General features: G+C 39.5%; 1 protein-coding gene across 3 annotated transcripts; it reads right to left on the reverse strand.

Moving 5' to 3' along the window:
- Positions 1-3624: 3624 nt before the first annotated feature.
- Positions 3625-26533, reverse strand: rorc (RAR-related orphan receptor C). Of its 3 annotated transcripts, none has more exons than XM_058648052.1 (13): positions 26260-26533; positions 26053-26135; positions 18738-18767; positions 9716-9801; positions 8828-8969; positions 8362-8739; positions 8178-8279; positions 7968-8089; positions 6628-6760; positions 6436-6543; positions 6231-6341; positions 5028-5137; positions 3625-4881 (listed from the first exon to the last, which is right to left on the reverse strand). In XM_058648052.1, exons 1-13 carry the CDS (start codon positions 26304-26306, stop codon positions 4717-4719), a joined length of 1617 nt encoding a protein of 538 aa, XP_058504035.1. In that variant the 5' UTR covers positions 26307-26533; the 3' UTR covers positions 3625-4716. The 3 variants fall into 3 exon arrangements, with proteins under 3 accessions (XP_058504035.1, XP_058504036.1, XP_058504037.1); XM_058648053.1 differs by having other exon boundaries at positions 26245-26533; XM_058648054.1 differs by lacking the exons at positions 18738-18767; positions 26053-26135; positions 26260-26533 and adding an exon at positions 16678-16890.
- Positions 26534-27559: the final 1026 nt, after the last annotated feature.

A 27559-nucleotide genomic window follows, 5' to 3' on the forward strand; every position in this document is an offset into this window, starting at 1 on the left:
AGGATAACATATCATCATGTTACAGCTGCTGAACGGACTGGACTGAGTAGATGTTGTGTAAAAACATATTCTCTGTGTACCCCAGCAGCACAGTGTCACTTCCCTCTGCCACGTCTTGTTCACATCACAGTATTTGCTAAACCAGGGCTCAATCAACCAATCATCATGGCATCGAGCATGTACACATGGTCAAGATGACCTGTTCAAGTTGAGATTGAGTATCAGAATGGGGAAGAACGGAGGTTTAAGTGACTTTAAGAGTCTTACTGCTGCTCTACTGGGATGTTTATGCACAACTATCTCTAGTTTAGAGAAAGTGGTCTGAAAAAGTGGAAACTATCCAGTGAGGAGGAGTTGTTCTCTGGATAAAAAGGCCTCCATAGGAGAATGACCAGACTGTTTTGAAAGGATAGAAAAGTAACAGTAACTCAAACAATCACCCACTGCAACCAAGGCATGCAGAAAAAGATACGCCTCAATTTCATCTGCAACATTCTATTTATTATATAAATGATCAGAGGTGGAAAGTAATGAATTACATTTACTTGTGTTACTGTAATTTTAGTTGAGTTAGTTTTTTTGAGTTCTCAATCACTAGTTTCAGGTATTCTTCAACAGAACATGATGTCAGTTTTGTGCATTATGTTACAGTTTAGAGCAGAGGTGTCAAACATACGGCCCGCTGGCCAGAACCGGCCCACCAGAGGGTCCAATCTGGCCCGTAGTATGGATTTGTGAAAATGTAAGGTCAAATACTATACTTAATTTTTCAGCTCCAGATACCTATGACTACATGTTTGTGCCTTTCTAGATCCACTGAGATCACTCGGTTGTAATGCACATGTGTAAATGGTAAATTTAGGGATAATATGTCCGAAATTGCACTTATTTTTCTCAAGAAATGTCATGTTTTATAAAAAAGATACTAATGTAATATAGTGTAAAACAAAGGAAAACAATTCAGAGTACTTGGTTATTATGCTATTATTTTACTGGTCCGGCCCACTTGAGATTAAATTATGCTGGCTGTGGCCCCTGAACTATCGAACTATCGAACTAACGAGCTAACGACAACAGTGTAATTGACAGCTGGTATCATGGTTGCAGGTGAGGCCTGTGAACGCCCAGACACAAAACATCAACATGGTGTCAGCCAAATCATGAATTTCAAGGCTTCAAAATGGTAGCTCAGACTTTTATGGGTGAAATCACAGGCAGTTACAGCTTGGTAGAAACATGTTGGCTTAAGATGGTAGCCTCAAAGCAAGGCCCTCACTTTAATTACATATTGTAACAAAGGGAACTTCACTACTGGTGATTTTGCACTATTAAAGGTTTTGGTTTATTGCGTTTTTAACATTTTGTTTAACACTGAACACTGACACTTAACTGGCACCTTATTGCAGCTTAGCATAGACAATTTGCACATTTTCTATAAAACATCTGAATTATTATTTATTAACTGAACGTTTGAATTGATTGAAAAACCTTTCTTGTATCATGATTGTTTGTCTCGGGGCAGGTGCTGTGGTGGCCACTCAGCTCCTCCTGGAAAGAAAGGAGAATTAGAGAATAAGGACTGTGTGCATATTCATGACTGAATGTATGATGGAAGTCAGTAGGTTCTGTGTGTAACTAAAGATGGTCTTAATATGTGTTGGCAGTGCTACAGTAAACAAATGTTAAAGTTTGGCAAGTTTTGGCACGGCGTTCGAGTCCCAATGGGAGCAGGAACTTATTTATGGTTCCGGGGCAGACCAAGTGGGGGGATAGGAGATATATAAGATCAAATCTTAAGCTATAAAAATAATTTTATTTGAAAGCAATTATACACTTATATGAACACAAACATGGACAGTTCTAAAGCTAAAATGCCAAATGAGTGCTCTCAAATTGTAACTAACTAAGCACAAATTCCCTCTCATCTCTCAGTGAACTATTATAAGAGCACAATAAAGAACATTCTCTACTGCTGCTGCCAGCTGCAGTGAAGAGAACAGGAGAGGAGCCAGACAGTTTGTCCAGGCAAAAGATAAACAGAAAAACACACACACAATACACTGAGGAACAGCTTCTATCCCAGGTATGTAGTTTCCTGTACCCCCAATAGCTGCTGCTAAAGTACTGACTACCGTACTGTCACTGTTTGCTCGACTGTGTTCTTATTGTTTACATTTCACTATGTGGCTTGTAAGTATTTCAAATATTCTCTGTTGACATTTTTGTGTGCAGATCTTTTTCTTTTATCTGTTTACTTTTCTCTTTTAAATGTCTTTCTCCTGCTGTTCTCTTAAGAAGGGCCCAACAAAGTTTTTATTGTACAACTACAGTCACAACAAAGCCCATTCTATTCTATTCTAAAATGACTTAATACTACCTGTATATGTTATTCATGTACTTGGTAGCTACCAGTGAGACTGAGAACAAAGTTCTCATGTCTGACAATCTGTCTTTGACTTCTACACAACATGTCTCTGACAAGAGAGAATTTTCCAGTGAAGCCGTGTTACTTAATGAGTTTGTGCGGTTTACTCTCTGTAGGCCACAGTTTAAGTGGAGTGGAGAGATTATTTATTCTGCCCACAGTCATTTCCCATCATATCGTGGACATGATCTCAGGAATCTAGTTTGCAGTTGTTGTTGTTAGTACTGGTCATCGTGGTGCTGAGCGATGAGAGTCTGGAAAACTCAAATTCCTCTGAAAGGTCAAAGCGCAGGGAAAAACAAGCTAACTCAAGAGGACCTGACATCTCTCTTCCTCTCTGACTCTCTCTTATACTCACACTGAAAAGTCTGAAGCTCTGATTATCTGCTCAAAATACTGTATGTTCATGAACTGACAGTGGACTGTGTATGTTTGACTGTAGTTCTCGCTGCTGTCCTTTACTTTCAGTAGGTTAAGAAATTGAGAAAAAATTGAGAACAGTTACAATTACTTGACCTCAATTGAGGTGGTGTGGCAATCCCACACCCTGAAAGTTAATTCCTCCTCCTCCTCCTCCCACTTATCACCTCTTCACTACATAAGCTTCTGTATGTCACCAAGCGCTTTCATTATGACAAGGGAACAATGAAGTTACAATACAATGAGTGCATGTTACAGCAGTTGGAAAACTCTCAAACATAAGAGTTGTCTAAATCCAACAAAAGAGAGAAGAAGACATCAATATCATATCACAGAGTCACAAAGTCACACACGCATTTACCACATACACTTGACTCATTGTCATTGACTTCCTCTTAAAGTGGTTAGCAACAGGTTTTGTCTATGACAACCTGACAACAACTTTACCCCACAGCTGAGTCTGCCATCTGGTCACACATGATGACTAACACTTCCACTGTGATACATGCTGCAGCTGCAATTTTAACTGCTGGTTCTCTTTATCTATGTGTCAATGTGAGCAGGATTAATCATCATGCTTAACTCTTATTCAGTATGATATTAATACACTATTTTATGCCAGTCAAGAGCTTTCTTAAGAATCGTTCAAAAATACATTTCCCGTGTGTTACAGATGAGACGTTCAGTGCACTTGGTATCACAGCGTCAGCAGTTTATTAGAAGATCTACGTGCACTTAACTTAACTTAACTTAACAGACGACACATCGAGACATAGAGAGCTTATTGCTGAACCCTCTCACCATCTCCTCTTTTCTCATGGCTTTATTCAAAGAGCAATTTGAGAAAACAAAAAAACATATGCAAGTTGATCTGATACAAAAAAAAGAAAGAGAAAGCATCGTCTACACTGTAGACTCTACAGTGTCTGTGACATTCAAACACAGACGAGAGAAAATGTAGAGGCCCTGCTGCTTCGTGGGACTTTTAAGTCAATATGTGACGCCGATCTGTGCAGAGAGGCAAGTTGTTGCTTTTTAATGCCAGTGACAGATCACATGTAAGTGGAGAGTGTTTTATAGGTGTGATCACATCACATTTTTCAGGTTTTGTGGATCAAATCTTTTCAACTTTTAAAAACATTTTGCACATTTTACATTTTTAAAAACACAACATATTAAGGGTACTACAGATGTACAGAATCTATCTTTAACACTGAGTATAAGTCTTTAATACCAGATTGCTCTACTTTGGACAAACTAATGTAAGAGAAGAGTGCAGTGCACTGAATTTGGGACATAAAGAGATAACACTGTTGGCTGTATGACAAAAGTATAGCTGTATTATTATTTGCAAGATGTGATGCTGTACAAATCTGTTTGTCTAGTGAGGACATTTGATGTTAGAGGTCTTTTTTGTTTTTACCTGATATTCTATGTTTTCTTTTACCATTTTCCAAAGTCACCCACACCCTCAACGTTTTGAATGGATTTGAACTTTTACAACACGCAGACTCTGTCCTGCTGCTTTGCATCTCTCTGCCTGACAACACAGCGGCACACAGTTGCTGTAACTGCACAGAAACACAACAGAACAACCTGAGAGAAAATCGACCCCCTCGTCCTGACGACAGCGTCGCATCAAAGAAGAACAAAACACAAAGGGAGTAAAAGCTGTTAGATTTAGTCTTTGAAAACATTGAAAACAGCACTTTAAGTTTGAAATCATCTATCAAAAACAAAGCTCTGCTGGAAGTCATGTAACACTGAACACGCTATGATTACTGTGGTTTTCTCATTTATTCTCAATATTAGAAAAATAGATTCTGTGAGAAAGTAATAAGGTAAAAGTGTGTGTGTGTGTGTGTCTGTCTTCAGTGAGTGGTCCCTGGCAGCAGCTCTGCCTCAGAGGCGAACAGCTCCTTGTAGAGCGGAGGGAACAGGGAGTGAGCAGTGTGGGGGTAACGCTGACTGAACCAAAGCAGATTCTGCATGTGAAGAAGGCATAGTGAGCGTAACACTGCCATCCTCTGGTAGAGCTGCAGGGAAGACACAGACACGTGAGACATCCTCTTAGGGAAGGTGAGCATGTAAATTGAAGAATGAATATTCTTTTTCCTTTCTTTTTTTTTAACCAGTGACAAAAATGACCCTGAAAATATCTAGTCTATAATGAGTTGTGTACCTTGTTCAAGAGACTTTCTTGGTTGTCTCGGTGTAGAATGTGTGTGAGTCCTAACTCCACGCCTCTTTGTACTCGCTGGACCCTGCTCCTGTCCTCCAGACATGGTCGGTCTGCACAGAAAGACGAGAACAAAACCATTTTTTAGTTGGAGTAAATAGTTTATTCTGCAGTGAGGAATTTGTAAATATGCTGTTTCGAGGAACAGCCACTAGGGGGCATAGAGGCTGACTGAGGCTGGGTGAGTAGATATTGAAATAATATTTAGAATGATAAAATAAAACAACATTGGACTAAAACAATTTAAATGACCATCGTGGGATAATGATTATAATATGTAGCATTTTTCCTTTTATGAAAAGGGGAGGTAAAAAGAAGTTACACACAAAATAAAATCAAAAAGGTCAAATGTTTTTAGGGATGTAGCCCGTCTTATCTCAATAGGTTAACTATACCACAGTTTGTTGGTTAATAGGTGCAATACATTTTAGTCACCAGCCTCTCTGAGCTCTCTTTATAGATATGAGTGTGGATTTAAGCACATATGGGGTTAATACATGTGTAATGTATTCTGCAGCAATTATTACTTTGCCCCACAGAGTGGGAGAGAGTATAAGAATGTGCAATATAGAGTGTGTTATATCTGCTTTTCAGCACAACCTAGGCAATCTGATGAAAAATGTTTTACTATATAAACACACCGGAGCAAAAAGTAGTCAAAATGTTTAAAATCGATTGAATTGAATTTGTGAAATTTGGAAATAGGTCACAGTACGAAGTTCACTTGGCTCGTTTTTATGAACAATTCTAACGTCTATTTTATGTGACTTCTGCACAATTATTGCTACTTTATATCACGACTAAAAATGTGATATAAAAACGAATCATAACTTTGACTCAGCAAACACATAAGAAGACGAAAAACAAAATTTAAAGTCTGAATATGTGACCTATAAACACACACCCCCAGGAAGTCCACATAAGGAGTCGTGTATTATTCCCACGGCAAATTATCATGGGTGCACCTGCGCATAAATTAATAAATACCCCTTAAATGTGCAAATTCAGAAAGTAATGGAATTCGAAAAAGGTCTAAGTAACACTGCCTGTTAAACCTGACCCCCTAACCAACCAGACTGTCCTGCACTCAAGTGTTTTACAGCCTTTCAAAGCAGCATCGGTTGAGAGAATGAGGTGAGTCGATACCTGCGTTGATCAGCACCAGAGCACTGAAGAGAGCGATCTGCTGCTCCGTGAGCTTCAGAGCACACATGTCATGAGCAAAGTCAAACACCGCTGTGATCAAATCACCACACACTGCAGGAGAGAGCACACCACATGATGAGGCACCGCATTTATAAAACTGTGCTCTTAGATCTGCTCTTCTATGAGGGTACGAAGAAGTCCTCACCCAAAGACTTGAACACTTCAATTCCAGCAAATTTCCCGTCAAAGAAAACCGTGTTGTTCTCTGTGTTGAAAGAGCGACTCATCCTGACCAGAACTACCTCCATGGAGCCTGTGGGGAAGAAAGGGAAGCAGTTAAAAGAAGGTGAGAGGACAAAGCAGATGGTCTCATCTTTAGAGTCGCAGGTAAACTCACCTGTCTTCAGCAAGGCAATCTGGTCATTCTGGCTGAGTGTGCGGAAACCTGGGATGTGTTTTGCAAACTCCACCACATACTGCACGGCATCGGTCAGTTGAATCGCACAGTGCTGCCACATGTCATCCTCGGACTGAGAGGAGAAAAATGATTATCATTTAAATAAGATAAGATACATGGCTTATATTAATATTCTCCTTTTTAACTGAACATGAACTTTCTAAATGATTTAATACGGAGGAGGGAGTGGAATATTGAAATGTTTTACATTTTTCAAACGAAAAAACGTTTTCTTTAGAAGTTGTCTGAAAAAGGTCACACTAATGCACAACAGTGTTTGGGAACCAGGCTGCACAGAGATGCAGTGGTGGTGGTAAGCACCATCTGCAAGCTTTTAGCTCATTTGAATCCTGGATTGACCGGGACCTTCCTGTATGGATTTTGCATGTTTTCCTCGCGTGTGCGTAGGTTTTTCCCCGGTTTCCTCCTTTAGTCCACAGACATGTGAGACAAGGTTCATTGGAGACTCAGATCAGACTGGATATACTGCAGCTACTGTACCCCCTCCATCTCTCAAAGAATAAGCGTTATAGTTATTCCCACAGACTGGGAACCAAAATTGTATCGGAATCCCAATACGGCCTTCTGCAATTTTCAAATCGCAGGAGTTGCAATATTTGTTAAAGCTAAAATGTGTGTCAAAATATAATTTTAGATTAATGATTGTATTGACCTTTGCACGTCTTATTCTACAGACTGAACAGAACATCTTTGTTACTCACAGATCTGCACAAATATCACACAGCAATCTTTTTAAATATGTTTTTTTTTTTTTTTTTAATGAAAATGAGAATAATCATGCAAAAAATGACCATTCCTTTTGATATCACGAATAATATCACAATTCAATATTTTATTCAGAATGGTTCAGCCCTTGTCGGGACCATAGACTGCAACAGAATGTCAGACCCCTATTGGACAATATCAGCTGCCAATCACACTGGTGTCCACTCATAAATGCCGTGCTTTAGCGTCTATTTACCTCTGAATGTAAAGATAACTTACTAAATTTACAAAATATTCTATTGAAGGAAACCTAAAACTAAATGTTGACTGGTTTTATGAATCAAGTGAGAAGTACAAGCTCATTTTCCCAATTACTTCATTTTCCAGCCTTTCACTGAGGAATTATAATGTTTTAAATAACAAACCTCAGAATCAGAATCATGTAACAAAATAGTATTTTTTTAGGATTTATATTGTGAACGGATTCACAAAGGTTTGCCATGGATGGATGGATGAAAGAAAAAGAAAAAGAATCATGATCACGGCTGGTTTACTTTGCTCTGGTAGGCCTGAATCTCCTCTCTGCTGAAGAGTTTCCATTTGAGAGCCTGCAGCTCCTCCACTCTGTACTGGCTGGTCTCTCGGTGGGAACGCACAATGCTGGCACAAAGCTCATCTGGAAACAAAGCAGAAGAACCCATAAATGTTGAGACTATTACACACTTAGATGTACATGTGTACATACTCCTGCGCAGCCTGCACACCTATGTTTCGCAGAGAGTGAGAATAAATACTGTAAGACTCCTCCAGAGAGCTGTAGGGATGAAGCGCCATCAGATCATGGGGTGGCTGCCTCGACTCAAATCCTGACAGGAAGAAACGGAACAAATGAGAATGTAACATGAGGAGGATAAAGGAAACTGTGAAGATCACTTATCAGAGCATCACCTCTTATGTCAGGGTGTCCACTGTTGCCTCCCCTACTCTGGGATCTGGAGGTTGGGGAGATGCTGGAGCTTCTGTAGATCAGCCCCTGCGACTCGTTTGCAGAGTACACCAGGTAAGGATGGACATCAGCAGTGTAGGACAGCAGCTCGGCATCACCGGGGAAGGAATAGGCCGAAGTCATGGGCTGAAGGAGCTGGGACGAGCGGTCTTGTCTGGCTTTGTTGGGGAAGGACAACACAGACTGGGCATCTCCCTGAAGCTGCTGCTGCCGCTGCTGCTGCTGCTGCTGTTGCTGCTGCTGCTGCTGCTGACGGTGCTTATCCACTTCAGCAATCAGAGAATCGCGCTGGCTTTTGGACATCCGTCCAAACTTCACAGCTGAGGAAGATAACAATAAAGGAAAAACATGTAGAGAAGTAGAGGAGGTGTTTCTCTGTGTGTGTGTGGGGCTGCGTTTGTGTCTCACCATCTTTGCTCATGCCCTGTGCCAAGCACTTCTGCAGACGGCAGTGCTGGCAGCGGTTTCGGCTGGCCCGGTCAATCTGACAGTTACTCTGCCGGGAGCAGGAGTAGGACACAGAGGGCAGCTGGCTGCGCCGGAAAAATCCCTGAGGAGGTGAAGGATGCAAGGTTAACAGTCTCTGAAGCAGATGTTTGAGTTACAAAATCTGATAATGGTATATCAGGGTTTGACCAAGTGGTGACCAACCTGTGGACTTAAGAGAAATAATTTAAACAGCATCAGGAGAAAAGTGTGACACTGTTATGTCATAAAGCCACACAAAGCATTCCATGAAGAAGATGCTTGAGCGAGCAGAGGTTGTTGCTCTTTGAAGAGAGAGCTGGACTTTTATGGATGATGAAAATTACCTGTTGATTAGATATTTGCGTGAAACCAGACGTTGACGTCTGGTTTCACGCAAATATCTAATCAGCAAATCACGTGGCAGAAACTCAATGCATTTAGGCCACGTAGACATGGTCCAGACGACCTATTGTTGGTGCTGGACAAGGTCTGAGTATTTCAGAAACAAATTTCACACACAATCATCTCTAGGGTTTAGAGAGATTAGTCCAAAAAGAGAAAATAAGCAGAAGAGACGACTGGTTCAAGACGATAGAAAGATGTACCGGCACAGTCCACTAGGGGCCCATAGCCCACACTTTGGGAATCAGTGAGGTACTCCAAGAGATTTCTGTCTCAGCATAATCCTGTCAAACACTGATGAGACAAAATACTGCCAGCAGTAATCGGTGCTTTTATTTTGCACAAACACACAACATATAAAAGTCTTGTAAAAGTAAAACAATCACATGTGTACGTGCAGCATGTGTGAGTGGTGTTGCAGTTCACCTTGCAGCCTTCACACGTGATGACTCCATAATGCACTCCTGACGACTTATCACCGCAGATCTTGCACGGAATAACTTCAATCTGGGCTGAATAAACACAGAGGTAACAGCAGTTAAATCACTCGTGTTGTTGACAGACAGGAACTAAACAGTCCATGGTGCTGCAGCAGGAGCAAACAGCACCATGGACGTTCGGAAATAACACACAGACGAAGATGTGGATGGAGAATGATTATAGGGGAGGAATAGAAGGTGGAGAGTTTCTCCTTCACTTCTTTAGAAATGGCCTCCCGGGATCAACCGAGGGCCTTTCTGTGTCGAGTTTCTATGTTCTCCAACTGTGTGTGAGGATTTTCTCCAGCTACCCACAGTCCAGAAACATAGAGACAAACATACAGAGGTAAATAGGACAGAAATGTGGTCAAATGTAACAGTGAATGGTTGCTCATCTCTCTATGTTGGCCCTGCGATCTGTGTCCAGGGTGAACCCCGGCATTTCACACAAATCCATTGATTGAAATCAGCCATTTCCCATTCACGGCTGCTTCCATCAGTGAGTATAACTGTGGCATTTTGTGACTTAAGTGTTGAAAGTTGCATAAACTATTCATTAGATATTGTAGACATGGGTAGGCATTGATTTTACTATTGACTATTATTATTATTATTATTATTACAATGATCACTTTAATAGGAACACTACACCGACACCGATTACTTTAACAAAGAGGTGTCCAAACCCAAAGGGCCAGATTTGATCATGTGAAGATTCCCGGGGTCCAAAGGTCCCTTCAGACCTTATTTAACAGTAAAAGTTACATACAAATGCACTGTTTTATATCAATTTTATTTTTTTATTGTCACAATTATCATTTTTAAATGGCAATGTAACCAAATCTAAGCCACGCAGGAGTGAACAGATGAAAACATTCTGCCTTTCTTTCACATCTGTAGTCAGATCAAATCATAATGACATAATATAGAATAAATGTGGAGGATAAGGTAGAAGATGAGTGAGTGTACCGGTCTGTCACGGCTGGGTCGTGAACCTGGGACTCAAAAGTGCAACATCTTACCAGTTGAGCTAACGGGGAACAACATGTGACTGGGACCCTGACACTAGTCAAATACTAAAGTCCTGCAACGGACAAGATCACAAGCACCAAAAAGCAGGCACCATTAAAATATTATAAATCATTTTAGAACCTCATTTTAAATCTTACAAACTACAATTTGTCAACTAACATTGACACTGCATATTTTTTTAAGCAGTAATTAAAGTGGAGAGCGATTCCCACAGTGAGAAGTGATGCCTTCAGCTGTACTTCCCCTGAACCATCCATCAGTCACTGTGTGACCAGACCAAAGGTATTTTCCTCTCAGACAACCCTTACCTTAATAAAAAAAAAATGAACAAAACAACATCAAATAAGAAGTTGTGGAATATTTGCAAATGGAGAAAGACGGAGAATGTGAAGGTGTCAACCTCAGAGTCCTTTTAAGTGGTTGACTTGACTTCTCTTTCACTCTGACTGTCCCTCTTTCATGTCACTTCTGTCTTTGTGAATCCTTCTCTATCTCGCTCATAAAGGACACAGCTGCCAGTAATGCACTCTTCTCCTTCCTCACTGCCAGTAATGGCCATCCCCCTCTCACCCCTCTCTCCCCCCCCCCCACACACACACACCTGATCTCAGTAAACTCTTACACCCCTCATCCTAATTTGCCAAGTGGTGATTTTTGTCAGAAACAGAAGTCATTAGATTCAACGGTAGGAACCCTGATGTGGTGACAGGTGCAGAAAAGGCTCTTGCCGACAAAATGTCAACTCAAAGATGGAGCAGTGTTCATCACGCTGTAAAGCTCACAATATAATCATCACATTTGTAAATAGTCTCTCCCCTGTCACCTGCTCACTTCCTTCTACAAATGTGCGCCCGATCGTCACCTGTGAAGCTCGCGCCGATGCTTCTTTACAGTAGCGCTTGCATTTCCGTGCATAACTGTGTCAGATATGTGCAAGAGTGTGTGTTAGTGTGTCAGTGTGTGCCCTCTTTGTTCAGTGCCACAGGGATCACTCGCAGGCTCCTGAGCAGGTCAGTCGGTCTGTGGTGATGTGAATTCAGATAATGAAGCAGTGTGACGTCGCAGGAGTTATCACTGCAGAAGACTCCGGGGTTTCTACTAATAGAGGAGACTATTGAGATTAACCTCAAGATTGACCATGATAAGGAAGAGAGAGTTTCACAGATTATAAAAAAGACAAGCAGATGATGTGACACTGTATCTGTCTGCAAACTAAATATCAGAGAACGGCACTGGTCACATCACATCAGGGTTCTTTTTTTCTGCTATTTCAGTTCTGATTGTCAACCTCAAACAACAGGAAATCCACTGTGACCCACAACCTTTCACAGTTTACACACACACACACAAACTTGTTTTTCTATCTCTGTGAGGAAACCATACAGACATAACACATTCCCTAGCTCCTTACCCTGACCTTAAACCATCACAACTAAGTGCCTAACTGCTGTTTGTACGTTTTTTGCTCCCCGCGGGCAAAGAAACACACACACACACACTTAAATTCACACACTATTCCTGCAAAAACTTTGTGATAGTTACATTATGCACTAGACATGGAGCATTTTATCTCGAGCAATATTTTGACATCTGTTTTCAGTTTTCAAAACGAAAAAAGAAACAGTCTTCGATGGTCAGAGAGACACAGGGAGGGAAAAGGAAATTAACTAAACACCATTTTAACACAACGCAATCTGAACTCACCATTTTACTGTTTGTACATGTTATCTGCAGCCACAGGCCGACACCAATCATACATTGCATCTGCGTGTGTGTGTGTGTGTCTGTGACTGTGTGAGAGAGCGATAAAGAGAAAGTAATATAAAGATGAGTGTTTTCTTTATTCATCTTTGAGGGGTTGTTGAGTTCTGCTCACACACCAGAGCTTTACAGACGTGTTGAATTTAAAATAATATTAGACAGGACATGGTCAAGTCAACTGATGTCTCCATGTGAAACCAAAAAAATAAAAAACAATCAATGTGATCTTTTTTTTTCTAAAATCAATGTATTATCAATGCATACGTGATGTGAAAAAGGGAGGAGGTGTGAATGTGCAGTGATGAAAATATTTAAACGTTAGCATACCAATCGCCCACGTTTCCGCTTATTAAAAGACGTTGGAATTGCGTATTTACTGCTGTGTATCACTATTTAGACGTATCAAGGCTCCCACCGTCATTGCACAAAACTGATGAGACAAAGGCAATAAAATGATCGACTGACTGACTTGAAGTTTTATGGCTTTCAAGTATTGATGAGCACAAACCTTCCAAGTACGATACATCAGATTTAACAAACGCTAAATTACAGACAAACTGCAAGAAACACAAGAAAACTGACTAAAGGCAACAGGCGAGTAACAAAGAGGCCTGAAGAGGTAGAGGAAAAAAAGAGGAGATTTCAGAAAGTGTGTGTGTGTGCGTGTGTGCATATTTGGGGCATCTGGGGGGGAAGGACGATACACACACTACCACTAAACTCATCAGCCACTGCCTGAAATCACCTTGTCAGCAGTCTGTTCTTTACACTGTAAACGGACAAAAAACCTCAACCTTCCTTTGACGGAAGCTTACCTTTGGTATATACGCACGCAAGAGTGCAGGCAGTGTTTGTACACACACACACACACACACACACACACACACAGAGACTAAAAAAACAGTGTATCTCTCACAAAAAAGTTCTGAATTGCACTGCGTTAGAACCAAAATATGAGAACTAGTTTATACCAATTATTACTCATCTTTTATTCGTCTACAATACAACATTTTTGCATATATTTATATATTGTGAAAAAGTCAAATGATACATTTTCCCAATCTTATTAATAATAAAGAAAACTAGGGTACTACTGAAGAATAGATTTAAGCTTGTTGTTGTGTTTTTTTGAAATGTCTCGCATCGCTTGGTAAATAATCACGGCAAATCGCCGTGTATGTCTCAAAATTTGTGTATGTATATAAACTACAAGTGGTCCTTTATGTATTTGCAATTGATACAGTAAGAAATAGTAAATAAAAAGACATGTATCATGCCAGATTTAAAGTAACTGATCTGGTCGCACAGAGCCAAACATGATAACTTTGTCTATGGTAACACAAATCAGTGATAATGACATGCTGAAAAAGACATTTAGAGAAATGATTCCCTTTACAGGAGGCAGAGGAATCGAGGGCTGTGTTCGCTACAAATAACTGAAGATTATTGCCAATAATAAACTGGGTTAATTAACTTACTATTTTTTACATAAGTTGTTCAATTAAATCTTTTGTGCGAGACATTTCTGTTGAACATACAACCAAATTTCATTCATTATTTGACAACAACAAAACACAAAATAGCAACGGTTCCTTATCTGAGGAAAGGGCAGATTATCAGTGTAGATGTGACACCAACGAGTGCCTGATTTATCATATTCTGACTCTGAAATGCAGACTGAATACCACCACGGTGTTTGCAAGAGGTAATGTTTTGACAGCAGCATAAGGCTATGATTCAGCTCCACTCTTTGTGTTTCTTTCACCATATTTTGGGAGGGAATGTGTCACCTGCAAATTCTGATGTTCGCTTTGATCTGACGCCAACCGCCTTTTTCTGCTCTGGAAGCGTTCTGCAGGTCTCTGCACCCGGAGGAACAAGGAAATCCTTTGTGATAAAGAAACGCTATAAAGAATCTACACAGGAATCCCCCGGAACACAACAACAAAGACTTATGAAATGTTGCATGAAATTATGCAAAAAAAAAAAGGATTTTTTGCATAATTTGTGACAGTAGGAAGCCAATTGTGCCTATTGTGTACGTGTGTGTAATTGGCACCATAGAATTAAAATGTGATAATAAGGTATCGACACTCACAAATGTTTTATCTTGGTGCCATCTAACAAACAGCTACAGATATATATATATATATATATATATATATATGTGTGTCTGTGTGTGTGTGTGTGCGTGTACTTGTTTTTGTTGCCTCTTTAGGACCCTTTCTGTCATAAACACTCATCTTGCCAGGACCAGAAGTCCTCAAGGAGACCAAAACCTGGTCCTTATGAGGCTGAACCTCATTTCTCAAGCACTGGTTAACTCACGTTTAGGGCTAAGATTTGAATTGTGGTCAAGTTAAGGTTATGTTTGGACATTAATTATCTTGGTTAGTGTGTGTCCACACTCAACAGCTGTGCAAACCTGTGTGTGTGTTGCAGGATATTGTATGTAAGCATATCTTGCATATCGGGACTTTTTCTTTATTTCTCATTTTGTCTTTAATTGTGTGCTTTTACCCTGCTCATTTACAGAATATCTGTGTCAGAAGTCAAATGTATTCACATTTAAACTAAATGTACCATTTCCTCTGCATCCTGTCTACTGTACGTGCGTGGAGTCACTCCCTTCAAAACGCAGCGTCCTCTTTTCCTGTCTGTCAAATGTCCTCGCCTGGTCTCGAGGGTCTTATCATTGCTTCGTATCACACAGCACAATACACTGATTCCCACCCTTTAAAACCACCCATGCTTCTTACCTGAGCTGCACTGTATATGTGGGAGTGGAGGAGGAAAGAAATATCCGAGGCATGATTCAAATCTTAAATTCATCAAAGGGAGACGCAGTGTGAGTCATTTTAGCAAAACCATAAAACTGAATCACATATGTGTCAATGTGAATGTACCAGCCAGTAACAGCCAATCAAGACTAAGTCCACTTTCAAAACAAAGACCAATAGGGCTCATAACATATATATATATACTGTATATATATATGTATATACAGTATATATATATATATATTTATATATATATATATATATACATATATACATATATGTATATACAGTATATATATATATATATACATATGTGTATATATATGTATATATATATATTTATTACAGCGCAATATCACAAGCATTTCATATTTATCCATATATTTAAGCGTTGTATAAACCCGAGGTGTCAAAGTGGCGGCTTATGGCCCACCACTTCATTTGATATCATAAAGAAAACATGGCCTACGAAAGAATATAGACGGACTATAATACTGAACATATTTGCCAGCAATATTTTTATAATAGTATAAAAAAATAATAAGACTTTTTTTTGTAATTATCACATTACTAACATTAGAATATGTTTGGGTTTATTTCTCTGCTTTTGCTATTGCTTGATATATTTTTAATCCCAAATACGTTATTATCAGTAAGTCGTGCATCGTTCCATACCAAAACAAGCACTTTTACTTTGAAATTTTGTGAAATTTGATCATGAATATCTTTATATCATGATGGAATATTGCGTTATCATTTTAAGATCATATTGCCCACCCCTGTACTGAATATTTTTTTTTTCCCCCTCTTGACCAGACTAGATGCCCAGGTTTGAGTTTGACACCCCTGGTATAAACAAACTGTTTTACATTTCCTAAATTAGTTTCTTCCATTTTCAATCGTTTTAAATATCGTTTACAATGGTATATTGACTGTGAATTAACTGAAGATTTTGGGGACATATCGCCCAGCGCTGGTGTGTTGTATGGGATCAACAGAGGGACAAAAAGTTGCATTTGGCTGATTCAAGCATTAACATTAAATATGCATAGTTTTGCTAACTGTCTTACGTCTCCTCAAATTCACAGAACCGACAGCAGCTATTCCAAAGCTAAATGTGTCATTAAAAGGACGCCATTATCAGTTTACCGCGCGCCATGAGAATCTAACGGGTCACAGTCATGCTATCACTTCAATAACTATAAAGTCTGACGACTGGAGAGAAATGAGCAAAAAAGGGAGATAAGCGATCGGATTGATAAAACATCTTTGATTGTACTGCCCACACACACACACACTCACACACACACACACAGCAAAAGTACTTCATCCCTACCTCGCATCATCATCACTCCTCCACTTGTCTCAGACGTTTGGCCCACTTTCACAAACTCACTGTTCCTCTCACTTTATCTTAGAATACTCTTTCTTTTTAACGCATACTTTCTTTCTTTTTTTCTACCCCGTCTTATTCTTCTTTTGTTCCTCCCTTTATCGAACTCGTTGTGGCGCTCACTGCAACTTCAGCACACATATTCAGACTTCTGAGTGTCAGTCACCGCCTCACCTTCCTTGTTAGGTGTGTGTGTGTGAGAGAGAGAGAGAGACAGAGAGAGAGAGAGAGGGAGAGAGAGAGAGAGACAGACAGAAAGAGAGAGAGGATAAAAAGGGGGGACTGTCCCCTGGTCTGACTTTTTACTTAAGGTACTTTTTCCTTAGACCTTTGTTTTCATCCTTCACCCCCTCACTCTGCCGCACACATCAAAAGACTTGCTTTATATCGTCTGTCACCTTTAAAACTCCCTGAGAATTTTGCTTTAAACCACTTTGAACGGGCATCATTAAGGAGAAGGCAGAAGAAAAAGATTCACACACTTCACTTCAGAGAGATACAGTATTACTCACTCCCAAACTCTCACTTGAGTTTGTTTACACTAAAAATGAGTTCATTCAAGCACAATTTATTTCAGTGATATCTCTTTGCTACACCTAATTCAATTTGTGAGTACATGTAAAAATGTCACACTATTTCAATTCCATCAGATTCAACATTGCTAAAGCTTTGGGACACACTACACAACTTTCTTTTTAGCAAGACTTTGAGTGCACACTGACTGACTGTTGTTTTTATGATAACTGAAAGACTGGGGATCACACATTTACAGACAGCGTCTGATGACAGGTCACAGACGACATGATTTCACAGTTTTACAAACCAACTGAAGCCAAATGAACAAATAACAACTCTCGCGAGAGCAACAGTACAAAGGGTAAACGAACATCGCCATTTTTGATATTCCCGCTACTTCCTTTCGGCCTGTGTCCCACCGTCGCTTGTTCATTGTGTTTGCAGTCAGTAATCAGTGCAAAGTACCCGATTGCGTCCAGAGTCGCCTCAAAAAATTCAAATGTTTGACTGACTGTGACTGAGGTTGGGTTCCAGATTTCTGTGCCAACCGGCCATGCCGACTGTCCCCAACAAGTGCTGACTAGAGACTCGTGGGTAAAATGTTGTCGCGTGTCCCCAGCTTAAGTCACAATATTCTGTGACTGATGCAATAACACAAGACTAACATTGTTCAAAATCCAGAATATAATAAATGCAAACTCATTCACAAGCAACACTCAATTAAACAATCAGGTGATATGATACATGTCCCAATTACAAGGCTGACAAAACAGACACTACAAGCAAGGTGATATCTTGAGACACCCCCCAAAAAATATTTTAAAAACATTTTGGGGGGGGTTGGAGACTTAAATTCAACATCAAACCAAAAGTCCGAAAACCTTTGTTAAAAATATTTTCATTAATACATTGCTTCAAAGTATGGATACAGTATTGTGCCATGATTTATATTTCATTATATCGTTATTTTTATATAAAGACTTGTTTTTTTTTTCCTTTATGGCCAGGATGTTTATCATGGTTGGCACACAGCACCCAGGTGTGCTTAGGTTGAGGCAGAAAGTGTTAAACCAAAGAAGTTAAAAAAAGACATGATGTTATCACTGGCATCTGCATTCAGATGCCAAAGTAGTAGTATCTGTTTGTGTGTGTGTGTGTGAGAGAGAGAGAGAGGCACAGGTGCATCACAGCATATGCAATGTTGTTGCTGCTAATGGCCCAACGTCAGCGATAACTGTGTGTGTGTGTGTGTGTGTGTGTGTGTGTGTGTGTGCGTGTGCGTGTGCGTGTGCGTGTGCGTGTTGCTGTACAGGTGCGATGTTGAATTTTTACTTTAACGTTAACCACTGTGCATGCACAAATATCTAGCACAAACCCAAGTAATGTCATTCCCACATGTACATGTACACACACACACACACACACACACAGACACACACACACACACACGTCAACATACAGACACATGATTGTAAAAGAGAACTTACTCAGATGTGTTTTCTTGGACAAAGCTCCTCCTGAGGCACAGAAAGGACACAGTTAGTGGATCAAACTTGACATGTTACTGCATTTGAGCTTTGCCGAACTGAGCTTTTCACATAAACTTTAAATTAAATTTAAAGTTTGAAGGGGGGTGAACGACATGTCACGCCCCTTCTGGCTTTTGACTGTACTGCTTTGGACGAGTATTTTAGGTCAATTTAGTCAACTTGAGCATGTCTATACTTTACACTTCCTCCCTCTACGATAGATGTACTTACAATTTTAAAAAACCATAACATAAAGAACTAATGCATCAACAATAATGATCCAGTAAATTTAGAACTCTGCATTATTTATTTTTGAAACATTTAAGTTCAGTTTGTCGCCAATACTTTTGCTGCACAACAGAACTTTTTCTTTTTTTACTTGTGATGGAGCATCTCGGTAATTTCAGAGTACTTGTTTCATCACTGAAATCTAGTAACACAGTAGCAGTGTTAAGTTTACAGTGAAATATTGGGCTAAATTGATCATTACATTGACATAAAAACTTTCAAATATGCATTGAAGAACAACAAGCGTAAACAACTCCTTTTTGTTGCCTTGTCGTGGCAGTTTGGTACAAAAGGCTGGGGGCTGATAATAAGCGGTGAGGTTAAATTCCTTTTTATTCCTATTTACGGGTACATTATTATATTTGAGTGACTCTTTGGCACATGCACAAATACACACACACACACACAATCGCGTGATAAAGTGGCTGTCTGTAGAGCAGTAGCTCCTCTTTTTCTGTCTGCCTGTTTGACCGCATCTGTGAAAAAGCCTGACATGCAGTGAGTGAGTAAATGTATGGAGAGTCAGTTCCGAGCAAAACACGTGTTTATTTCTGGAGTTGTGTGTGTGTGTGTGAGACAGAGAGGTTTGATGGCAGAAAAGATAAGTATCAGTGGAAGAAGTAGAGAAGTATAGCCAGTCTTGGTGTGGCGCCTGAACAGGCCCTCTGTGGTTTCCACTGTTTTCCTCCTTGCATCAAATCAGTTTTGCTACATAAGCAGTACGCATGGAATGAAAGCAGAGCAGTGTGTGCACACACACACACACACAAACACACAAACACACACACGGAAAATGTGAAGACATTTCAACACAGAGCAAACACAGTCAGCAGGTGGCTGCGAAAGAAAAGCTAAAAGATGATGATAAATAAAATAAAAATTTGATGATAAAAAGTCATGTTTTTTTTTTTTAGTAATTCTTTAACGGCAAAATAAAAGCATGATTTTCGGTAGTTTTTAGAGTAACAACACATTTTTTAAATGTTTTAATACAGAGCTAAAATTATTTGAATAACATCCAATTTCTAAGGCAATTTTCAACTTCAAGAATTGCAAATGTGTGGATAATAAGGTGTTACAATTACAGTCATTTATATTTAAAGTGATATCCGGTTAACAGCTTAGTAATGGGAATTATTATTGGCTGCCATCAATGTGGTTGGAATTTTAAAAACATTATAATTACCATATTATAAAGTTGAAATTACCATACAGTTACTAGACGGTTGCCAATTTCTAGTGTATTGTAAATTTTAAAGTGTTTCAATTCTCAATTAAAATAATGATAATGACACCACATGATAATGATAATAATAAATTATGCATTTTCTAAAATATATTTCTTGTTTTTTTTTTATTTGTTATTGTTTTAAAGTTAACTCAATACAAGTCAGACTTTTTTCTTATAGACTCCAAGAAAAATAAAAGGAAACTAATAAAGGTTAAACATAGAAATACAACACAATAAAGATTCCAAAAGTTCGTAATAATATACATTATCATCTACAATACTATACTGTGAAAGGAGGCATCCGTAGCAGTGTGTCCACAGCGCGGACATTATTAACTCACACTGACACAAACAGTTCAGTGGCACGTACTGCACCATTGGGGCCAGTGAAGTTCTCAGAGCATCACTGTGTGCCACCTCGATTTGTCTTCATTTGTCCACAATGAACGTTTATCAAACCAAAGGTTTTGCTCCACTGTCTGTACTTCTCTTCATCATTATTTTACATTTTAATCTTTACACTAAATTAAATTGGACTATAAAGTATATTTCTCTGCAAATCCATCAATCACTTTTTTTTAGCATTGTGTTTTATGTTGTTTAAAGCCCAATAAACGGAGCAAACAGCAGCTACTGGAGATTTTTTTTTAAAAAACTAAAGGGAATATGTTATAGTGAGAAAGTGTTTATGCCAGGAAGGGTAAACTTAAGAGGTAACAAAGTATCCACACACTGTCAAACCACTTATTACAAACAAACAAGTAGAGAACTGAAATTTTGAAACCATTTTGGTCACAGTTGAACAACATAGTGTACACAAACACAACGCTGGTTTTAGATTCAGTTTGGTCCTCTCTCCCTTTCTCAGGCACCTAGCAGGTACCACTGAAATAAAGCGGCAGAGCTTTTCTGTGAGTTTCTGCATCAAGGTAAGACACATTTTCAGATACAGCTACTCATGAGTGAACAGTAAAATGCTATATATCAATACAGTGTTTAAGGAGGAGTTATATTTACTATGGCTCCAGTGTGTCATTGAGTCAGATTGTTATACACGCCTAAAAAAAACAATCCTGAACAGAAGACCGGAGAAAAACTGATTTCAGTCTCTTCAGACTTCCTAAATCTTTACTCCACAGTTCAGCCACTATTTTCCAATAATATACATGATATACATTAAAGTCTGCATTTGCTTCACATGCTCTTGTATCTGTGACATGACAGATACAGTATGAGTCACACTAAAATCCCCCTGTAACACACGACGTCATTCATGAAAAGTGTTTTTAATGGTTTAAGAATACTTAAAGTATTTAAACTGTTGTGATAAGTGACCCAATGAAATGAAACACATATACAGTAAGTGGGGACCCTCAAAGACATAATGCATTCCCTAGGTCCTTACCCTTATCTTAACCTAAACAAAATTCTAACACTAACCTAAAATCAAGTCTTAGTCCTCAAAATGTCCTCACTTTCCCAAAAAATGTCCCAACACACACACACACAGTATATGATCCTGGTGAATACAGAGACCAACATCAATACCTATTGTCAGTCAAAATCTCACCAGCTGTATTGCATTTTATAGACTACAGCTTATCTACTGGCCTAAGGGTACTTTATCCAATTTTTTTAACTGAATTATTTTAAACTAGAACTCTAAAATGCTGCTATGTTGGCGACTGTTTAATTTGTTTGACTTGTTTTTCTCTTACTGTGCTGCTAAGTTGGTGATTGTTGCCACACAGAATGTCACTGTGTAGGAATATGCGATGACAGTAAAGCGCCTGCCTACTTACCAGCGTTTCTACCCTCTGACATCTAAGCCGACTGCTGAAGTGACAGTTGTGTTACATAACTCCACTAACGATCACTGAAGCCAGAGAGTAGGCCGACAACTTTGCCTGCACATAAAACACGATGCATCCCGCACAAAGAACAGAACAAACGCAGCATATTACTGTACATGCATTAAGCTTGTGTGACTTTTTTTAAAAAAGTGCATCCAGGCTGGTTGGGGCACAGCATGGCTCAGTTGATAGAGCCGAGAGTTTGATTCCACCCACGGTCCTTTGCAGCATTTGCCCCCCCCCCCCCCTCTCCTTTGTGTCCTGTCTAATAAAGGCAAAAAAGACCCAAATATAAATATCAGGGTCGATGGAATGATCTGTTTAAAAAAGATAAGTGCTCTAAATAGTAAAAAAATATGAAAGGATAATATGTTTAAAAAATATATAAAGCAAAGCTGATAATCCAGGTTTTGGCTGATGAAGATTGAAGTGAATTAAAGTCATTTAAACATAAATCTTCAGTGCTAATAAATAGTCTGAATAAGGTGGGACAAAATTAAGAGCAGGTTTAAAGGAATAAGCTGTACATAACATTACAGTACAGTAAAAATAATAATGATCAGGGAAGTAATATTATGGTAATTATTGTTGTAATAATAATAATAATAATAATAATAACAGTTGATAATAACAAAGGAGATGTATGTGGGACATCAGGGAGGATAAAGTGAGCTTATACATAAATAATATAGCAATATCATCAATTTTGATTAATATTAACATATTTACACCATGTGAAGGTATTAGACAGATTCTAAATAACATGGTATTACAGTAAAAATCTCCTAATTCACACATTATCACTGTTGTTATTATCAAGACGGCATTACCATAATATTATATCTCTTATGAATAGATTGTTGCACTGTTATTATTATTATTTTTTTAAACTGTACTACTATACAGTGTTATCAATAATCATGGATATTAATAATAGGTTTAATAATATGATAGAAAGCCCATAATAACTGACGCCTCTACAAAGCAGCCTTGGGTATTTGGAAGGCACTACACAAATCTAAACTGTTAAAATAATATTCATTCAGAATTGAACAGTTTGCTTGTTTGATATCACTTGGCTTTCCAGAGAGATACAGTAACAGCCCATGACAGATCTCTGAGGGACACCAGACACAGTTTATATCCAATAATAAGCAGAGCAGAGATTTACTCTGCAGTCATAAGGATGAGCAATAATGTGGAGCAGCAGCGGGGACGCAAACCCAGCGTATGAGAAAAAGGCAAAAACACCCACAACAGCCACTAAACCAAGAGACTCATCACTCTGAGAGGAGCTGTCTCAGCAGTATGAAAAGTGAACAACCACACTGAAACTCCACGTTAACCAGATTAAAACAACATTACAGCACTTCCAGTAGCTGCTGTGTTAGCTGCCGTTTAACCCTTTAACACCTGGCAGTTTATTTAATCTGACATTTGCTCATATTTCATTTCAGCTGTCTGGTGCTTACTTCATGGTACTTGACCTGTTCATGCCTCTCTTTATTAAGACTCAATGATGTCATTAAATATGTATTAATGTCAAAACCCATGATAGGAAATGGAGGTACATTAGTCAAGTTCCCTGAACTTTCATACTTTGACCATTTTGTTCAAAATCACTTCTCAGTGGAAACAGTAGAAAGTGAAGCCTGCAGATTATCTGGGGTTTATGGGAAATTGTTTGTGGAAAGAAGTTGAGATGCACAATATTATCAGCACAATATCGATATCGTCAGATATTGGATTTAAAAGGTATTGTCAGATATTGGCAAACACACAAAGATCTGCTGATAAGATATCTACACCTGCTGCAACATGAGTATGAAAAACAGGATGTTATTTTCAATATAAGAGACTAAATGACTTCTGCAGTTGGGCACAGGGAAAAATGTATATGTATCCGTATCAGATATTGGCCCGTGCACTCCTGATATATCGGCATATCGGATATTGATACAGTTTGTGCTATCAGAAATATTATAATGGTTTCTGAAAGCTGAGAAGTTGCATGTCAAAGCCAATGTGTCATTATTACGGTCCTTTCACTCGCACTCTTTCAGGAAGATGCAGAATCAGCGTCTCTGTCACCAGAGAGGAGAGCGTGGGAAGAACACCTGGACATAGTTTCCATTATAGGCCTGTTTTTGCACATTGAGAGACAAAGACTTAAAAAATGTTTCATTGTAAATATATTTTTACTGTTCAAATTTCAAATTCAACACGCAAAATCGGCAGTGTTTTTCGAAATAAACCTCTTTGTTTTTCTTCATTTCAAATTGTCAAAACAGTATTTTGACATGCAATCAATTGTAAACAACTGCCATCTTGGACGTGATTCTGGAAAAATGGGCAAAATCATTTAGTTACAGGACATTCGCTGGCCCTTTTGAGGGTTACATGTAGGTGTTAAAGGGTTAACTTAAGTAAAATTAAATCGTAAGACCTTGACGAGTAGCTGTGAGTCCACTGTGATCCCTTTTATTTGTACTTCCTGTACTGAGGATAACAGGTACAAATGTTGTGTGATTAGTTAACTGGCTGTGCTGCCATGCTGTATGAGAGGTGTGTACTGGGTTTCTGTTGCAGAGGGACAAACAGTCTTACCTCCTGTGATTTTAACCTGGGAGAGGCTTTGAATAGACAAGCATTGACCAAAAACAGAAACAAAAATAAGATCTAATCCCCGAGGATTACAGCGACTTACTGCCATTCTTACTCACTCACAGCACCTTAACCACACCACAGAGAAACGGATGTGGAGGGTGACTGGGGTAAAGATGGATGAGAGTGGAGGGAAAGAAGATAGTGGTGATGAGTGCACAGGAAGAGATAGACGGGTAGATTTTCCTTGCGCCCAACTGCAGAAATCATTTAGTCTTTTCTGTAGTGAAATTAACGTAATATTTTGCCTACTCATGTCAGCAGATAATAAAATAACAAATAGTCGTAGAGGGCGCCAGCATAGAAGTCTTTTTTACTGTCATTTGTCATATTAGAAGATCCTGATGGGTTTGCGATATCCGATGATACATTTTAATGCCAATATCTGCCAATAATATTGTGCAATCATAGGCCACAGTAGTTGCATCAATTATTTGCTAAAGAATTTGTTAGAATCTGAACTGCACTCATTAGATCAGTGGTGATTGCTCTGAGACAGCAAGTAAAGCTCACCTTCCTCTAAAATGTTGTGAAATATGCACTGTGTTGTGTTTACATTTCGATACTAAACGTGCGCTAGAACGCGTTTAGAACGTGTCACTTGTGCGTCCAGAATCAGCTGTTTGTCACGGACGACCGATCGCCTCGCGTGGTTTTCTTATTTCCTGTAGCAGCCTGCGCATTAAACACACTTGAAGCTCAGCTTCGACTGTTCTCTATGGGACGACACAGAACAGGTGTTTGTCGCTGTGGTGAGCTCCACTCTGATTAGCAAAAACGTCACTTCCAGGGAAGCTCAGCTTCCACAACAGTGAATGGGGGGGTTTTGTGAGGGAAGTCTGTAGACAAAGAGTTGCTTGTTGAGTGTTATTTGCGCGGCGATTTAGCCTATTTTTGTTTGTATACAACCACTGTAAATAAAAACACTATTATAGCATTTCATTTGTACATAATTATCGCGTTTCCTTGTTCCAGTTGTTTGTTTGCAGAATCGATGTATAAATAACTGGGCCTGAAATGAGCTTCCCCTGTTTCAACGACCAGCAAACCACCACTGCATTAGATGTCATGAAGTTGTACACACTGGTCCTTTAAAACACACACACATATGTATTATCATTAATAACAATTACTATGGTCAGGTTAGATTGTGCTGTGCATTGCCTACTGTATAAAGAGTGTGTGTGGTGCTCAGCCCGGTGAATGAGGCCTCAGTGATGCTGCCGCCTCTTCCTACCTCTTCTGATGATGGGGGTGTCAGCGGGGGACACGTCAGCCTCTTCATAGTCCATTACTCTCTTTTCAGAACACTGGGAAACCCTGCACACACAGACACACACATACACACACGCAGGAGTCAGTCGGCTTTGAACTCCACTTGCTGCTGCTGCTGCTGCTCTTAGACTCATGAGAGAAAACTCATACTCACACTGTGTCACACTACCTGTTGGTGGTTCTAGCGCCCGGGTCGGCGCAGGCATTTGAAAACATGCACTGCCATCTCTCTCGCCTCCTCCCGCCTGTCCTTCCTCACTAACTCTGGCTTCTAAAACTCAGCCGTCATCTCCTCTCCTCTAACACTTCACCTCCTCTTATTGGGTTGTTTTGAAACAATTTAATTTCCCCCCGGAGGCACCACAGCAGCGAGGAGCCAGTGCAGCTGGACCTTGCCGGCCGTGTACAGGACGTGCGCTTCGGTCTCACCCCCTCCCCCCGCCTCCCTGTCCCCGCGCGCTCTCGCTATCCACGGCTGTAGCTGGAGAGAGTTATGTCACCCGCTGTTACGCAATAGCAGCGGATCGGGTTTTGCTGTGTAGTGCTCACTTGTGAAATATAATCCCATGATGCTGTTGCCACAAATTTTCGCCAAAGGAATCGAGAAAATACCATGCACCGAGGGGTCCTAATGGACAAAAAGTGCTATAGTGGTGTCCTACTGGCTGCCATCCATATGTGGCCTCTAAAGCAGAACACAATTGATTGTTTCTAAATGAGTGTCTGAAAAGTGATGCAGTGCCCTTTAAGATGCCCTTGCAACTTTGTTTCCTATGGGTTCCCCTTAAGGCTCAACAAATATCTAATTGTGAGTATTTTGACAGGGATTGCCATGGTGATATGATTGGTGATATCAGAGGGAATGGTGATTTTTACATCATAATTCTCCTTTTCATTCAAAAAACATTACAGTGTGATATTTGTGCAGATCTGTGAGAAACAAAGATGTTCCCTTCAGTCTTGTTGTCAGACAATAATTCATCTAAAATGATATTTTCACACACATTTAGGCTTTAACAAACATCGCGCCTCCTGCGATTTGAAAATTGCAGTCAGCCGTATTGCGTTTTCGATAACATTTTGATTAATTGCTCAGCCCTAGTGTCCTTCCAATCAAAAAGGGTGCTGCTAGGAAGTTCCCTACTGTCCCGACATGACTGTGTCCCACAGGCTGTCCTTAGAGGAAATGATCTACAGTGATAGAAAGTGATGCCGTGCTGTAAAGGATGTCCATTTATAGATAAACACAGGTGTGCGAGAGAATATAGGGAATTATATAACTGTAGTGGCACCTGCTCCCTTTTAATTTTTCACTCCTGCCTTCCAAATGTCTGTGCACGCCACTGCACAGACCGAGGACACATTAAATTGTAATGCATGCCGACAGGGGGAATAAGATTACACCAACATGAATATCAACTTGTCCTGTCTTCCTTTGTCTCTTTGTTCCACCCTTCGGCTCAACTCTT

This window comes from Solea solea, chromosome 13 (assembly GCF_958295425.1).
Source record: "Solea solea chromosome 13, fSolSol10.1, whole genome shotgun sequence".
NCBI classification, from domain to species: Eukaryota; Metazoa; Chordata; class Actinopteri; order Pleuronectiformes; family Soleidae; genus Solea; species Solea solea.

Excerpts from the sequence above, each read along its gene's own strand:
- rorc (XM_058648052.1), bottom strand. The coding sequence starts at position 26,306 with ATGTTTTCAAATGCCTGCGCCGACCCGGGCGCTAGAACCACCAACAG. Across the intron at positions 8,280-8,361 it reads TGGACACCCTGACATAAGAG|GATTTGAGTCGAGGCAGCCA; the intron begins GTGATGCTCTGA and ends TCTTCCTGTCAG. Across the intron at positions 6,544-6,627 it reads GATTGCCTTGCTGAAGACAG|GCTCCATGGAGGTAGTTCTG; the intron begins GTGAGTTTACCT and ends TCTTCCCCACAG.